Source organism: Lactuca serriola, chromosome 9 (assembly GCF_051521515.1).
Source record: "Lactuca serriola cultivar US96UC23 chromosome 9, Lser_US96UC23_V15, whole genome shotgun sequence".
Taxonomy (NCBI): Eukaryota; Viridiplantae; Streptophyta; class Magnoliopsida; order Asterales; family Asteraceae; genus Lactuca; species Lactuca serriola.
In genome coordinates, this window is record NC_136416.1 from 157,785,991 (window position 1) to 157,803,059 (window position 17,069).

A 17,069-nucleotide genomic window follows, 5' to 3' on the forward strand; every position below is an offset into this window, starting at 1 on the left:
AATGCAGCTGCGTTTTTTACTGATTTCAGTATGCAATCTCAATTCACGAATGCAAAAAAAAAAAAAAAAAAAAAAAAAAACCCTTAAATTTTTGTCATATTTTGGTTGTAACGTCTTTGTTTGATTCGATTATGTTTCGGTTATTTGGTTCAATTTATGTTTTTTTCTGTTTAGATGTGTTTGTTTTGGACAAAAACATTTAATTATTCAATATATGGTGGTTGTTTGGTGTGCTAAAAACCCAAATCAGCAGCAAGGGTAAAATCGGCAACGTTATTTATTTTATTTATTATTATTTTTTGTTTTTTTGCAGCATTGGGGTATGTTACCAGTTGCCAAAAGTGAAACCGGTTATAAAGCATTAATAAAAGGATATTAACATAAATATAAGGGTTTATTTAGGCACCGGAGGAAAATAGATAGGGTTTTTCTATGGTTTTCCCTAAAAAAATTGCAAAATATGGTCCACATAAGTTCAGAAATTAAGAACATCTTAAAAGTTAAAAGGTTATAACACACTAAAAAGTTAGCAACAAAATGTAAGGTTTATAAAAGCTATTATGAAATTTCCTCTGTTCTTCCACTGCTTCTACACGCTTCCTTTCATGTCTACAAATCAGAATAATTACATAAATATGTTACTGCAACACTACTTTCATGTTATGTTGAATCAATAGGGCATTTACATCTTTTGCACAAACTAGAGATCTAGACCCGAGTTTCTTTCCAGCTTAATTCACCATTTTGGTTGGAACATATATTGTAAATATGTTGCTACAAGCACTAATGTCATGGTATGGTTGTTACATGGGACATGAACATTTCTAGGGATATTTTGAATCAAAAGGGCATTTACGTCTTTTGTAGAAAACAACAGATCAATACCTGAGTTTCTGTCCCACTTGATTCAACTTTTTAGGTGGGAAAAATATTGCAATTTTTATACGGTTAATATTTCTAAGGATATTTTTGATTATGAGGATGAAAAGGGCATTAACGTCTTTGTCCCACCTTTCTGTTTGGGACAAAAAATTGCTAGTTTTGTCCCATTGACATGAGTCTCGATCAAGTCCAATGTTTTCAAGGACATTTACTGTCTTTTTTTTTCCAGACGAGTGGAATGCAAGTCAATAGCCCCATCTTGTTCCACCTATTTTTGTTTGACAAAAGATATGTATTTTTTCCCATTGAATATGAAAATTTCAATGAAGCTGAATCCAGATGTATTAATAAGTTTAGGTTGAGAAAATGCATGATTCATAGGTATGCGGTTTTATTAAATTAAATAATATGATAAAAATTTACTTATATTTATATTTATTAACAAATAAAACAATGAACATTCTTATTTACTTGTTCAAATAGAAAGATTAGGTGAAACCGAGATGGGAAGTGGGGTTATGGTAAATGTGGGGTGTGCGTGTTTTCCATTATTCAAAATTAAAAGAAAAAAGAATTACAAATATTAAAAAAAAATAAAAATAAAAAAACAGGGTAAAATAGTTATGAAGTTTCATTCTGTAGCAAAGTGGCAACATAATTTAGTTCCGTATAAATTTTTGTAACAAAAGAGCTATGGAAATTATGTAGATTAAAAAAAAAAAAACAGTGAGTTGAGAAATGATCCTCAAATGCAAATGCGATTAACAGGTAACAATAAGAATTAATATATGCTTCTACTTTGAACATGTAACCCCATCAAGTCTTGGTCAAAGGTCTGCACTGGCATCAAAAGCGGGAAATTCAATAGCAAAGCATAAAGATTCCGATCCCTGTTGTTTGGGTTGCAGACGAACAAAAACCCCAAAGGAAGGGCATTTTTTTAATGACAAATATACCCTTAAGTGATTTTTTTTTAATTTCTTTGTATTCTTATTATTTCATTTTTTTTTTTTTTAAAAAAAATCCTCTATGTGTGTGTGTGTGTGTGTCTCTTGATTTTTGATTTGTGGGTTGAATCAAAAAACAGGTCCCAAAACAAGAAAATCTCAAATAAAAAGCCAGAAAAATTGTCGAGAAAAAACCCAGAAAGAAATCGTTGCATCTGTGGATGACAACGAAGGAAGAGGGGTTGATATTTATACGCATATACATCTCTATCTGGAAGTGGGAGGATGCAACAACAATGTCAATGGTGGATCCAAAAAGATTATGTCAGTCTGTGGGTTTGACCTCCCTTGCATAATCATCTTTGTCGTCCCTCTTCTGTTCTGTTGTTCTGTATTGAATGAAAAGGTTTTTGGTGTGTGTGTGTGTGTGTTTCTGTATTGAATGAAAAGGTTTTTGGTTGTGTGTGTGTATGTTGAATCCTCACAAGTTCACGAAGATTCGAGTTTTGTTTTGTGAAAATTCTAAAGGAAAATGGTTGTGATGGTGATAACAGGTCAAGGGAGGAAGATGATGGTATTGGTAATGGTGGGTGCTGTTATTTTTTGGTTCGTGTGTGTGCCCCTTTTCTAAATTAAATAATAATTGTCTTTTGAGTTTGGACAAACATAAAGATAGGGAGCATTTTTGCAGTTTTGTCTTGAATGTACCTGATTGACAAGGTGAAGATTTGGATTTGGATTTGGATGGAAAAGTAGTAAAATGAAGAGGAACAGTGTTCTTTCCGTACCTGCAATGCAATATTGGTGTACACAAAGGAGAGCCCTGTAATAATTTCAAGTGCAATAAAGTTAAAAAGTAGCCACCTTACTTTATTGTAAATGACTTAAAGGAGGGTACTCATAAATTAATAGCAAGCTACTTAGTTTAATTATTGATAACCAATGTTGCATTGCTTTTATATGCTGAAAGTAAGTATGCTCCTATAAACGGGAAAGTAAATTGCTATTAATTTAAATTTCCTCTTAACAACCTAAAACATTATTACTTGCAACTAAACCTTCCTTAATATTTATTTATTATTAATAGCAACATTATAATTCATAAACATAATAATTTGTTAAAAACATGGTAGGAATAGGAATGGCATATTACTCCCCTTCTTCCAAAATACCAAAATGCAATCCATGCCTTCTTTTAGCCAACTCATTAATTCTACAAGAGAAATTAAATAGCCTCCTACTTTTTGTTCCTAATATCCTCCTACCTATTTTAGATGGTGACAAGTGTCATTAAATTTAATTTAAATTTGATTGAGATTTTGAATTTGTACACTTGTATTCTACAATAGTATTTGCCAAATTAAATATACAACGACTGAAAGTACATAAATTGCTAGCTATATTCGAGTTGAGGGTGGGTTTCTTTCTGGCTTAAAGTAGAAATAACAAGTAGAGAGGCCCATAATAATATTATCAAGTCAAGTGAATGGCAATAAATTATAACCAAGATGACACTCTTTTTTATAGAAAAAAAAAAAAAAGATGCATTATTTAGTTTGTTACCTTCATATTGTTGATGTAGAGAGGGAAAGAACGGAGATACATCAGCTTGCTTCAACAGAGATCTTGTTGTAAGCTTGAAACACAAACGATGAGTGGAGCTGATACGGACCCATCCCCATACTAGGCCCGTATCATGTCATAAGCCCAAGTGTAGAACTCACTCCCAAAAGCCAGCTTGTAGGAGGAGGGGACACTTAGACTTATAGTACTTTCAGCCAATGTGGGATCATAACAATTGTTATGCATCAACTTATGTCACACTTGCTAGATAAGGGCAATATGGGAAATTCAATAAAATAAAGAGAATCTTATTAGTTCAGGGGCAACTTAGGTATTTTATATTATTTAGTTTGTTAGGTCAGATAGTAAGTATAAGAGGTCAGTGAGGGATCAATCTTTTTGTGAAATCCGGAATTTATTCCTTGGGAGAGTAGGTATCTCAAATCAGCTAACCTATCATTTGTTCTTGTAATCAATCAATATTTGAAGCTGTTGGTTGCTTTTTATGTTATTGAATCTGTTCTTAGAATCCAGTTCATAACAGGAGCCTTTTTTCTTATTTACTGAAAAAGAATGAAGAATACATACATGCCATGTGAGGTTCATATCATACACTTATTAAAAGTAGAAATCTAAAATCAACCACATGAGTCAATATTGTCTTTTTCTATTATTTCTTTTAAATTAATTGACAAACATATTCTATTATCATAACAATTCAGTTCTTGCATATATATATTTAAAAAAAAAAAAAAACAGGTCAAGAGTACCCCTCAACTCAATTGATCATTTGATCCACAAACATTAAAAACTGATTGAAATTAGGAACTCACCGATAATTCAAGTGGAAGGGCTGTATTAGTGGAACAATACCTACATTCAATTAACAATTAAATCAAATCAAATGTTTGGAGTCAGATTAAAATCTTAAAAATGATTAAACATACCATACCCAACTTAGTTGATAGGACATGGACACTTATCTAGATTAGATTCTGGAAGGTAGTTTTGTCAAAACTTGAGATGATTTTTTGAAAGATCGATTCATTTGATAACTCTATGAAACAATGTAATCAAATGTTTCGAGTCAGATAAGAATTTTAAAAATTATTAAACATACCACACCCAGTTGTTATTTATTGCTAGGACATGGGCCATTTTTTGCAGTTTTGTTTTTAATCTACTTCATCGGTAAGGTCAAGATTTGGATTTGGATGGAAAAGTAGTAAAATGAAGAGGAATAGTGTTCTTTCCAAACCTGCAATGCAATATTGGTGTGGTGTGGTGTAACCACAGAGGCACAGACACAGACAGACACCATTTAGTAGAGCTTCAAACCCATCTGATGGAATCTACAAAATGAAGGAGAATGAGATAACATACGAAAAATGACCAATATTATCCCTTTAAAAAGTCTAATTTACCTGTCTAAGTGGATTACTATCAAGTTTTAAACACACACACACACACACACTAGATGTTGAAGTGGGGGATTTTAACCTCGAGGGAAGCACATGAAGAAAGTTCAATTTTTAGGGATTGGATTATCCACTTTAATAATTAATTACCATAGCAATAACTTTTTCTTTGCTCTCAAATGTTCCACTTTCTGCATCATTTTTAATTATATTAAAAATAAATCAAATGAATTTTAACAAAAACATTCATTTAGGGATTGGATTATCCACTTAAAAGCTAAAGAAAACCCATATGGAACTGATTGAAGAAAAGCTGTTGCAATTTGTGGCGTTGAATGTTTCCATATTCCTTTCCATTCCGGTGGGGTGGCATGTCGGAATTGCTAATACTTTCCCATCATAAAATCCTAATTACAAAAAAAATAAAAGATGTTGATCATTTCAAAAACCACAAACAGAGTTACTTACAAAACCAATGATGACATCAACTTAACTTGCTCCTTTGTGGAAAATTCCGCAGGTTTGGTTTTTTCTTCTCCAAGACCAATGAAATCCCATGAATGTGTAGTTTGTTTACTCTCAAACACTCCTTCCATCTCCGCAAAACAATAGTAAGTCCCTATAAAATATATAATATTATTATGAAAAAAAAAAAAACAGACAAAAAGATGTTACTTTTTGTTATTTTTGAGCCAGGAGTGGAAATTTTGAGCATCAATAAAAAACAACGCATTAGTTACTTGTAGATTTTGCTTAATTGTTTTGTACTAGTTAAATTTTAGGAGTTTTTTGAAATAGAAAGGTAGATGGTTTATAGTTCTTTGATTTTTTTTTCTGCACTAGGTGTGAGACCCAACGGGTTGATTAAAAACAGTTGAATATCAAGATGTAAACATTAAATATTTTTATATAAATACAAACGAAATGATGAATATTAAATAAGTAATTGAATTCATATTATAAAAAATATCAGACATATTTAGTAGTCACAATGAAAACTCTGGGAATAGCCTTGACGCATAAAGTTCCATCAGTAACAACAATTTGGCTAAAGGAACAACAAAAATCAATATTTTTTCCTTTCCATGCGTAATATTCATATATACTACCTCAACAAAAGAGCATCTTGAACCACATGGAAGATCATAATAAAAATAGAAAACCATAATGTTGTAATAAAAATAAATGTAAGTAAGATGCTAAACTATGTGAATTTTCTAAAGTATAATGTGTCAATAAGAAAAATTAACTATAATGCTATAAACTTTTAATAAGAGTTAGAATTGAAAAAAAACGTGGAATTAATTATAACCCATTGTTGAGTAAGATGCAAGAAATAACATAGTACTTTAATTTGGATTGTATCTATATAGAAGCATCATTTAGTTCCATTACTACAAAAGTTTAAAAATTCATATAGAATGTAATTTACGAGTTGTCTTTTTTAAGAAATTTTAATAAACTTACTCTAAAAAAAATAAAGTCTAAATCAATTTAATTTAGATTATATAAAATGGTAGCTTGACTTGGTGTATAACCAAAGCAAACATCGATTTGAGTCATTTTCCTCCTCTGTACATGTTCTTTAGGAACCTAACCAAAAAAAAAAAAAAAAAAACTTGTGTTATTGGCATAGTATCTCATAGAAACGACAAATCGGTCATGTGCTAAATGCAATATATAGCAACATATTTCAGTTTTATCTCTAATATAACATCATACTTTTTATTATAAAAAGTACATTGCTAAACTTAAAAAATTAAAGTAATTATTACCTGTTTTAAATATATTTAACTACAGGAATAATCCCTATTTAAATAAATTTAAAAAAAATGGTCCGTATATAAAAATATTGTATAAATAGCCCATGTTTAACAAAATAGACATTAATGGTCCCTGTATAAAAAATGACCAAATTGACCGAAATGGTCAAAATGATCAGATTAAGCAAAATGATCAAAATGACTATTTTCAGCAAAAATGACCATATTACGAAAAAAAAATTTTAAAAAAAAAACCGGTAAAAATGACCAAATTGGACAAAAAGGTCAAAATGGTCATCTTGACTAAAAAACTCAAAAAAATCAAACTTTTAATTTTAAAAGTTTCATATTAGTATTTTTTAGCTTAAGAATGCCAAAATTATGAATCATATATATATATATATATATATATATATATATATATATATATATATATATATATATATATATAAGAATGAGAAAATGACCAAAAAGGTCACAAAAAAGAAGGATGAACATGCTAACGTTATAAAATTCTATTTCTTAGAAATTAATATAAGAAATTTAAGAAAACTAATCCAGGAATGCAAATTCATACACAAAACAACCACAGTTTACACACATATCATCTATCAAACTTTTATTTCAAATTTTTTCTTTTTAAATCGTGAAAGAAAACCCTAAAATCATAAAAGTATGAATAAATAACTTATCTCCTATGAAATGGTTAGAGAAAATACCAAAATTATGAAAAATTTATGTAATTTATCAATCTGTTCTCATATTATAAAAATGGGAAAAACTTGAGATGGTAAATATTAACCTTACTTAATAGAAGCATCGGGTTTGGTCTTTTGGTCTTATTCTCCCATATTACTATCAATGAATATTTAAATCTGTAGAAGCTCATTCTTAGGCACCCAAGAAGATGAAGCACTCATTAAATTTTTCCCTTGAGTGTCTATCTGAAAAACATGTTAAAGAAAAAATTATGAAAGCAAACACATTCTTATAACAAATACACTATAAAAATGAATTCTTGATACTTTCAACCAAAAGAAAACAGAAGCAATAAAAAAACAACCAACTATCTCTTCTCTTTTTGAAATAAAATAGGGTTTGAACTAAACTCATTACATTTGGCAATAAATTTCTCTTTATTTTTGACAATGTGCTTGTAAAAACGTTCATCAAGAAAACTATATAATGATCAGGTAAAAAAAGAAAACTATGTTGCTATAGTTTTGGGCCTTGTGTACTTTTCCCCACCCTATTGTGTCTCCATATTACTTATAGCCATGCACATAAGCTGTTATGTCCAGAAACTTGGTATTTCTAAAGTCAAAAATCAAAATTTTAATCCAATAAGCGCAAATGATCTATCTCTAAGTAGCAAAGAGTAAATGAACTTTTTGACCTAAAATCACATAAAAAGTCATTTCTTCAATTTGATATTTGGACTAAAGATTATTGTTGAAAGTACCTTTCTATTTAGAAGTAACAAATAACCCTTTATCTTACAACTGTTCAAAAAAGAAAAAGGGCTGAAAATTCCTTTAAGACTTAAAATACAGCCCAATCCTTCACTACATTTGGTTCAGTTGACATATAATACCTACCAAAGATAAGTTCAAGCTATCACCTATCACACAAACAACCAACATGTTAATATTAGCATAATCACTTTTCTTACCATATAACTATAGCATAAAGAAACTAAATGAGAGTGAAAACCCATGGTTTGCTCAAAAATAGACATGCTGATATAGATACAATATCCAAGATATCAACTACTTTTTTTTATGAAATAGTTGATCTTCCTTTTCTTCCAGGATGAGTAAGCTAACCAAGTTTATGATTTAACCCAAACAAAATGCAGGAAAGTTAGGAATCACAAACACACACACACACACACATGTGGTAAGTAGCACAAAAATACAGACAATAGTGTGTAATAGTATTTGATAAGACATATCTCATGGGCATTTTATCAAACACATAGAGTGCAACATCAAATGCAAGGTTAAGAAGGCAATCAGATACACCACACATTCATGATAATAAAAATTCGAATATAATTAATAAAAATTAAGAACATCAGATTAAAGAAGAAACCTGGATGACGAATGAATTGAAGAAGAAAACCAAGGTGTGAATAATAGCCAGAACAGTAATCGAATTTATAGAGTGATTTCAATATGGAATTCATTTTGTTCCACAAAAATTGGGATCTCACGTATCAACAGAGATTAACGACTCGAAAATAGAGCCTATATATGGGAACTCTATCAATTTACTTCATTAAAAATTCAAATTCAAATTGAGGAGACAATTTGATGATTTACCGGAGAGTCAATATGAAAGCAATTCTCCTGTTTACTAAATTGAAGAAAAAATGTTGTGAGAGTAAAATGGATACAGAAAGTATGTTTTATGGGATGTGAATTTGGAATGCAACAATGGTCTGAGGAAAATAAGGCAATTGATTTGAGAAAACAAGTTATAGATTCAATTGGTTGCTGATATGTAGGAACTCAAATAAAGCCCATATTACACACCACAGAGAATCATATTTGTTTAAAAAAAAAAAATTTACACATCAATTTTAGAAGGTAGAAGGAAAAAATTGAAAAATATGAGAAAATGACATTTGTCAAAACACCTAAGAAGTTGACAAGTGGCAAAAGGATTTTTATTTATTAGAACAGACTGCATTGTGTGATATAGGCTAGGGTAGAACTGAATTGAGAGAGACTATTTACTGAATGATTGAAACACTCTGTTAGTAGAATGTGTATTACAAACTGACTGAAATTAGGAACTCACCGTTGAATTCATGTGGAAGGGGAAGGCAGACATCTATTCTATTAATGGAACAACAATACCTACATTCAAATAACAATTTAAGCATCAGATTAAAATTTAACAAAATTATTAGTTGCTATTTTTGCTAGGACATGGACACTTATCTAGATTAGATCCTGGAAGGTAGTTTTGTCAAAACTTGAGATATAACTCCTTGAAAGATTCATTCATTTATGATTTATCTCCTTTGATATCTCTACTTATGTCCTGAAACAACAAAATCAAATGTTAAAATTTAAAAAATTATTAAATATACCATACCCAACTTAGTTGCTAGGACATGGACACTTATCTAGATTAGATTCTGGATCAAAACTTGAGAGATAATTACTTGAAAGATTCATTCATTTATCTCCTTCGATAACTCTATGCATGTCTGATGAAGAACAGAAATTAGGGTTTGATGAAATAGGATCAAACCTCTGAAAGATTGAAAAGAAAGAAGATGATGAAATTGACTAATTGATTACACGATTAACACAATCTAAAAGATTCCCCAGGGAATCTCCCTCTCTCTAAACCGAAAGCTTAAGATTACACTACCAATTTCTCTAGACATCCTTTCTCTCTATTTATTACTTCCTCCGTCCCAAAATTATTGTCCATGGACAAAAAAACACATAGATTAAGAAAAGCAATCATTACTTTTGTCTTTTTGAGTAAAATGACCCTCTTGCCCTTTTCTAAAACCAATGGGAAATGTGTGTTTGTAATTATTCAAGTTTACTTTATTAAATGTTAGGGGTAATATGGTAAAAGTGTATATCTAGTGGACAAAAATTTTGGGACAGAGGGAGTATAATCCTAGCCCACCTAGGTGAATTTCCTGTTTTGCCCTTTACTGGGCCTTCTAGACAAAACCTATAAAATTCTTGCTTAAATGGTATTTGGGCCCAGCAATACCCATTTCCTATCATTTTAAGTGGAACCTTCTATTCATAGAAACAGAGGGTATCCTAAATGAACACTTACAAACATTCTTAATGAATAATCAATTCATATTTCTCTCAATCGATCCTAGCATGTATGTAGCAAAAGGGGGGAAACATATATCTGGAAAATCGTATTAAACTTTTAAGATGAAAAGTAGGGAGGGCAATCCACAGAGGATAGTGAGAAGAGAAAATTACCAATGGCCACAACAGGCCAGTCGATGAGGCGATACAAAATCAGGGAAATTAAATCTCAAATTCAGATTCACGTTTTTTTCAACCCATTTCTTCCCTCCTTTCCCTTCCTCGGAATTCAAAAAAAAAAAGATACCGCTCCTGCCACAATAAGCAACTTCATTCTCTTTTATTTCCATTCGATAGAGAAATTATCATAAAGCTACAGGGTATAGGTCTCGCTTGAATCTGTTGTTTAGAGATAATTCCTTGAAAGATTCATTCATTTATCTCCTTTGATAACTCTATGTATGTCCTGAAACAACGAAATCAAATGTTTCTGAGTCAAATTAAATTTTTAAAAATTATTAAATATACCATACCCAACTTAGTTTCTAGGACATGGACACTTATCTAGATTAGATTCTGGAAGATAGTTTTGTCAAAACTTGAGAGATAACTCCTTGAAAGATTCATTCATTTATCTCCTTTGATATCTCTATGTATGTCCTGAAACAACAAAATCAAATGTTAAAATTTTAAAAATTATTAAACATACCATACCCAACTTAGTTGCTAGGACATGGACACTTATCTAGATTAGATTCTGGAAGGTACTTTTGAGATGATTTCTTGAAAGATTCATTCATTTATCTCCTTCGATAACTCTATGTATGTCCTGAAACAATGAAATCAAATCAAATGTTTCTGAGTGAGTCGGTTTAAAAATTATTAAACATACCCAGCTGCTAGGAATAACCAACCAACAGAAGAATTTAAAAGAGACAAATAATAAGCAAGACGACTTTTAACTAAATAAAGTACATTATTACCTGCAATTTTGCTTTCTCATGCACAACTTTTCATAATTCAAATCCATACTTTAACATCACAATAAAACTAATCAACTGAAGAAATCATAATCATACTTACAAGGGCATAAGAAACACAATTTTTCATTTGAATCCAACCCTAGACCTCTTCTTCTTCTTCTTCCATGTTTGTACACTGCTACTGCAACAAAAAATCAAAATTATATAGAAAAAAATTAACTGCAAGCTAAATATTGAAGGAAAACAAAAAACTCGGTGCCATTTAGTTTTCTTGGCAGCTGAAACTTGCAAGGGCATAATGGTAATTAGAAGTGATTGTAAAAAAAAAAACAAAACTCTCAATGCCAGTTAGTTTGAAACTTGCAAGGGCAAAATGGTAATCTTTTTTCCTACCGACTAAGAAACATATTTTAACAATTTAAGCCTAGCCTAACCCTTTTCATATTATCAAAGCAGCAGCATATAACATACAGATGATAAGAAATGACACGTGACCTTTTTTTATGCAGCTTTCATGGCCTAGTGTCCATACGGGAGGAGTGATCAGCCAGGTGGACAAACGGGCCCGGAGGTTGCTTAATCCGGTTGGGGTCCTCTGTAATTAAAAAAAAAAAAAAAAAAAAAAAAAGTAAATAGTATTAACTGCAGGGAACAGCAAGCAACATACTTTATTCTCACTACCAAATACCAATATTGGCAATGTTGGTTACTCAAACATAAAACTTGAAACTTATAGAATAGTTTCAGGTAAAAAAATGTTGCTATTATAGATAAAGAAGGTAAGTAGTATATGTGATGCCTGGTAAAAAGAGTAAGGTATGTTGGTATTATACATACCAGATGAGAATGAGATGATAAAACATCATTATAGGCAGCATTGTACTATGACAAACCTACAACATAAGTATATTGTTATTATAGGTAAACAAATAAAGTACGAGTCAGGAATAAAGTAGGAGTATTTAATGATACCTTCCTTCCACATTCCATGTTAGAGATCGAAATTGGCTTGTACAAAAGATGGATAAGCAAGCTGTTCCCATTAATTTACTTTTTATAACATACCTACAATATTCATTTAGATTATGTTAGTTGGAAAGCCAGAACAGAATATTGTCTAGGAGCATTAAATGATACCTTTTCATAACAGGTAGGTAAGGTAATCCATACTTAATTTTGACTCATGGTCAACTCATGAGATGAGCTTTGAGCTTTGAGCTTCCAACATAACTATGACCAATATAACCAACCAACAGGCAAGAGTAAGATATTTAAATGCATATGCTAACAACATCATGTATGTATGTATGTATGTATGTATGTAAATGTAATCATCATTTAGTATCTATCTTTCAACCAAAGAAAATGCTCGGAGGAAAATAGATACATACTAATACTTGCTTCATTATATATGCCAAATGTCCCTGTTCTCTTCAACTTCAACACAGTCAGTCGTTTGATAGTCAACAACTGGCTTGGCTTGGCTTGGCTTGGCTTGTTAGTTGGAAGAGTCCTACTAGACAATGCCATATAAAACAAAATAATCATTCCTAAATCTGGGACAGATGATTGAGGATTAGCGTAAATGTATACACATTACATTACATGTGTTTATTAAGTCATTCTTTTTGCATTGAGTTAAAATAGAAATATCCATGTAGTTTATTATTCCATGTTCTCATTAAGTAGAAAAGAAACAACAATTAAGAAAAAAGTTAATGCTCTTATCTTCATTTAATAGACTCTTTTGTTCACATACAATGGATGCATAAGAATTGTTGCTACATGTCATTGTCAATTCTTTCAATATATATAAAAAAGATGATAAAGACCCTTTTTCTAACAGAAATGAAGAATTATGCGTAAAGTACAACTGGAGTCTGAATTGTACCTTTAGGAGTAACAAGTAACAACAGAATATGATTATTTAACTGTTGCTCAAAATCCCCCACTCTTTTCTGCTAATACTGTAATCACAGAAATTTACAAATTCATATGCAAAAAGAAGAAAACTTAACTGCTACTGGAAGGAATAACTTACTTACTATGTATGTGGTTTTGTTTTTGTGGATGTATGTATGTAACATCTTCAACAGGACTGGAGCAGAATTCTTGTCATCCTTCCTTTACCTCAATTCAATTCCCTCGACGACGATTACTTGGTATTTAAGTTTAAGGAACTAAAACACAGTAATTTAATAGATGAAATTTCTACATTTACCTCTTTATTAAACTCTGAACGACATGCATGCAATGCAGCAGCATCTATTATCAAACAACTAATATTCCATTGAGCCGAATTGCTGTGACATTCTGCTTCATTGGAGCATGAGTATACAAAATCCTAGTTTTCTATTGTTGTATGTTCTACAAAGTCTAGGATCAAATGTTTTTCCTAATAAACTACTTTCAAGGACCTTATAGCCAAATTATATAACCATCTGCCAACTTGCTGCAAAGGAGGCCAAGCCATTTCATCACAAATTAAAAAAAAAAAAAAAAAAAAAAAATCCAAAATTGACCATCTGCATTCACATGTTCATTTGTTGTTAACTTTCAACTAAGAAATGACTAAACTATAAATTCATGACCATATTTTTTTTTTTTTGACTTAATGAAAAAAGAACAAAGCTTAAGTGCTAATGGAATAACTTACTACATGGTTTTCTTTTTGTGGATGTTCAGGCCTCTAGGAACCATTTCCTCCTGCTTTTTTTTTCCTTCCCTTCTTTCTGCTTTTTTCTTTTTTTGCGCCTCGCTATCTCCATCCGAAATGCTTCTTTCTTCCAGTTCCTCTCATTCTCCTGTTTTTCTTGGCGTATTTTTGCAGCCTTAGCTGCCACTAACGCCTTCACTTTAATGTCTCCTCTCCTACCTTCAAAGACAAAAACAAACAATGTCATTTTTTGGTAATTCAAACTTTGGAATAGAGAAAAAATTTAACTACCTGGCCAAACTGCAGCTGCTTGTTTTTGTGGATGTGGAAGAAATGATGTTAACGGATTCTCTGTAGTCGATGTTGACCTGTCCCAGAGATTTCCCAAATCAACAGGAGATGAACAAAAATGCTTTGTTTGCCAAGTATTAAAGGGAGGAAGCGAATCGTCAGTTTGCTGCTGTGTTGGATAAGAATAATCCGCTATGGTCACCGAATCATAATCAGTGCTAGTTGAAATATCCATATCCTCATAATCAATGCTGGTTGAAATATCCATATCCTCATAATCAGTGCTGGTTGAAATATCCATATCCTCATAATAAAAGTCTTCAACATCACCATTGCTTGTTTGATCAGATTCAGAAGCCGCACTTTCCACTTCAGTAAATGCTGCCTGTGTAGAATAAATAATGCATAAGAAAATTCAGGAGAAAAATGTTAAATAAAAGAAGGGAAATGCTATTACAACTTCACTTGACATAATCAGAAAAGAAAACCATATTATTTACTCCTGGTATTGGATATGTAAAGGAATATATCCATCAATATTTGGTATATCTTACACTGATATTTAGAAATGGGTTATATACATATATTCTGTCCAATTTCAAGTAACATCTCATTGGAATGGGTTTCCAGTTACATTCTTGATGGTTGGAATGCAATTGCAAACAGGGTTTGTATTATGATGAGAAACCTCAATGCATGCTAAACTGTTTGTTGAAGAAAAAAAAAACAAAACTAAAGGGAATGGATTTAATGAGAAGTGACACTTACCTCACAGTAAACAGCAGCAGCAGCATCATGCAGGGAAACCTTAGGGTTCACCATTCTGTTCTTGGGAAGCAAACTCTCCTCCACCAATGGATTCAGATCCAAGTCCAAATCGATATTCATTGTCTCTGTACTTGTACACGCATCAAAATCCTCATGAGAACGTATCATTGCAGACTTCAACTGCTGCTCACTGGATTTATCATCTTTTAATGAAGCAGAATCCATATCCATTGAGGGATTGCCCAACAGTTCTCTAATCCTGGAAAGCAGACTACTACCTTTATTTGAATTGCATCCATCCATTTCATCAAACTTCAGTTGCTTAGGTTTAACAAGAATACAGCACTCAGAAGATTGGTTTAAGGCTAAAGCATCTGATTCCCTAGGATCCAACTTCTTTACAGAATTTACTTCAAAGACTGCATCTGATCCAACTTTTGGATTGTAAGAAGCAGAGATGCCCAGTTCTAAGGACCCACTAGTTTGTTGACTTGAACCTCTAGCAGATTTGCAGTCGATTCCTATGTGGTCTTCAACATTCCTATGTGGCCACGTAGCAAAATCCTTGTCTCCTTGTTTGGATAAACATGAACTTGAAGTAAGGGAGACACTTGTAAAATCACCACCAGCATTTTCATCCTGAATATCAACCTATCAGAAAAGACAAGACAGATATGGCATGAATAATGTAGATTTCCCTAATTTTTATTGAATAAAACTGTTTTTTTTCTTGCTAAACCTCCCCAGTTCTTGTTATGAACAATTCAGAAAGTAATACATGTATTAAGATCAGGGAAGTGTGAAAATGGAATGTTTTGTGTTGGTTTTGCAAGTATGTTACCCTAATCAGAAATAAAAAAGCATATTACATTACATATATATATTCTGTCCAATTTCAAGTAACATCTGAATGCATTGCATGCTAAAGTGTTTGTTGAAAAAAACTAAAAGGAATGGATATAACATCTTTTGGGCCTTTGAGCCCCTTCTAACTTGAGATGCAGAGGAAACTAATGGCTTGTTTACCTCGCTAGAGAGCACAGCAATTTGCTGATGTGTTGTTGGTAAAGAATAATCCTCCTCGTCATACAAATCTTCAACTCCCTGTTCAAAGAAAAAAACAAAAAAGTAAGAAAAAATCAAGAAAATTCGCAATACTAATATCGCCCCAAGAACACCAGAATCAATAGTAACGTCGACACTAAAGTTGTCGAATGATGAGTGTGAAGTCGGTGCAAGTGCGACTGTGAGAAGGAACAAGAAAATTATGAATTTTCCTGCCATTATCGATCCATAAAGTAAGTCTTCAACTCCCTGTTCAAAGAAAAAAACAAAAAGGTAAGAAAAAATCAAGAAAATTGGCAATACTAATATCGCCCCAAGAACACCAGAATCAATAGTAACGTCGACGCTAAAGTTGTGGAATTGTAAGTGTGAAGTCGGTGCAAGTGCGAGGAACAAGAAAACTATGAATTTTCCTGCCATCATCGATCCATGAAGTAAGTCTTCAACTCCCTGTTCGAAGAAAAAAACAAAAAGGTAAGAAAAAATCAAGAAAATTCGCGATACTAATATCGCCCCCAAAACATCAGAATCAATCGGGTCGTCGTCGAGAGTAAAGTTGTGGGATGATGAGTGTGAAGTCAGTGAAAGTGCGACTGCGAGAAGGAACAAGAAAACCCTGAGTTTTCCTGCCATCATCGATCGATGAAGTTTTCGTTTTCGTGGATTTCGTCGTTTGCTGTAAAAAAAATAAGCGCGGTTTGGAATTCGTTGTATGCTGTAAAAAGTAAAAGGTGAAATGAAATAAAAGGGAGAATGGCTTTTAAATAGGATGACACCGACACACCGTCATTATTTTAGAGTTTGGAACCATTTTTTATTTTTCTTTCATAAAAACCATACGTATTTCTTAATTTTTTCATATAAAAAAAATTAAAAAGAAAAAAACAATCTTTTTCTTTTCTAACAAAAGAATAACATCAGTATTAGTAAATA

The 17,069-nt window shown here is 31.8% G+C and overlaps 1 protein-coding gene across 1 annotated transcript; it reads right to left on the bottom strand.

Moving 5' to 3' along the window:
* Positions 1 to 474: 474 nt before the first annotated feature.
* Positions 475 to 16,866, bottom strand: LOC145072428 (uncharacterized). Its single transcript, XM_079018846.1, has 19 exons — positions 16,098 to 16,866; positions 15,072 to 15,722; positions 14,304 to 14,688; positions 13,402 to 14,231; positions 13,248 to 13,323; positions 12,748 to 12,872; positions 12,494 to 12,586; positions 12,329 to 12,421; positions 12,194 to 12,249; positions 11,457 to 11,951; positions 10,548 to 11,202; positions 9,379 to 9,624; positions 7,376 to 7,517; positions 6,278 to 6,403; positions 4,651 to 5,429; positions 4,345 to 4,449; positions 4,226 to 4,265; positions 3,393 to 3,656; positions 475 to 2,652 (listed from the first exon to the last, which is right to left on the bottom strand). The coding sequence occupies exons 1-4, from the start codon at positions 16,770 to 16,772 to the stop codon at positions 14,038 to 14,040; spliced, it is 1,905 nt and encodes a 634-aa protein (XP_078874972.1). The 5' UTR covers positions 16,773 to 16,866; the 3' UTR covers positions 475 to 2,652; positions 3,393 to 3,656; positions 4,226 to 4,265; positions 4,345 to 4,449; positions 4,651 to 5,429; positions 6,278 to 6,403; positions 7,376 to 7,517; positions 9,379 to 9,624; positions 10,548 to 11,202; positions 11,457 to 11,951; positions 12,194 to 12,249; positions 12,329 to 12,421; positions 12,494 to 12,586; positions 12,748 to 12,872; positions 13,248 to 13,323; positions 13,402 to 14,037.
* Between the last annotated feature and the right edge of the window lie 203 nt (positions 16,867 to 17,069).

Coding starts and splice junctions, on each gene's coding strand:
- LOC145072428 (XM_079018846.1), bottom strand. CDS start 16,772: ATGATGGCAGGAAAACTCAGGGTTTTCTTGTTCCTTCTCGCAGTCGCA. Junction 15,723..16,097: donor TTGCTGTGCTCTCTAGCGAG/GTAAACAAGCCA, acceptor CTTTTCTGATAG/GTTGATATTCAGGATGAAAA. Junction 14,232..14,303: donor AGCAGCTGCAGTTTGGCCAG/GTAGTTAAATTT, acceptor TTGTCTTTGAAG/GTAGGAGAGGAGACATTAAA.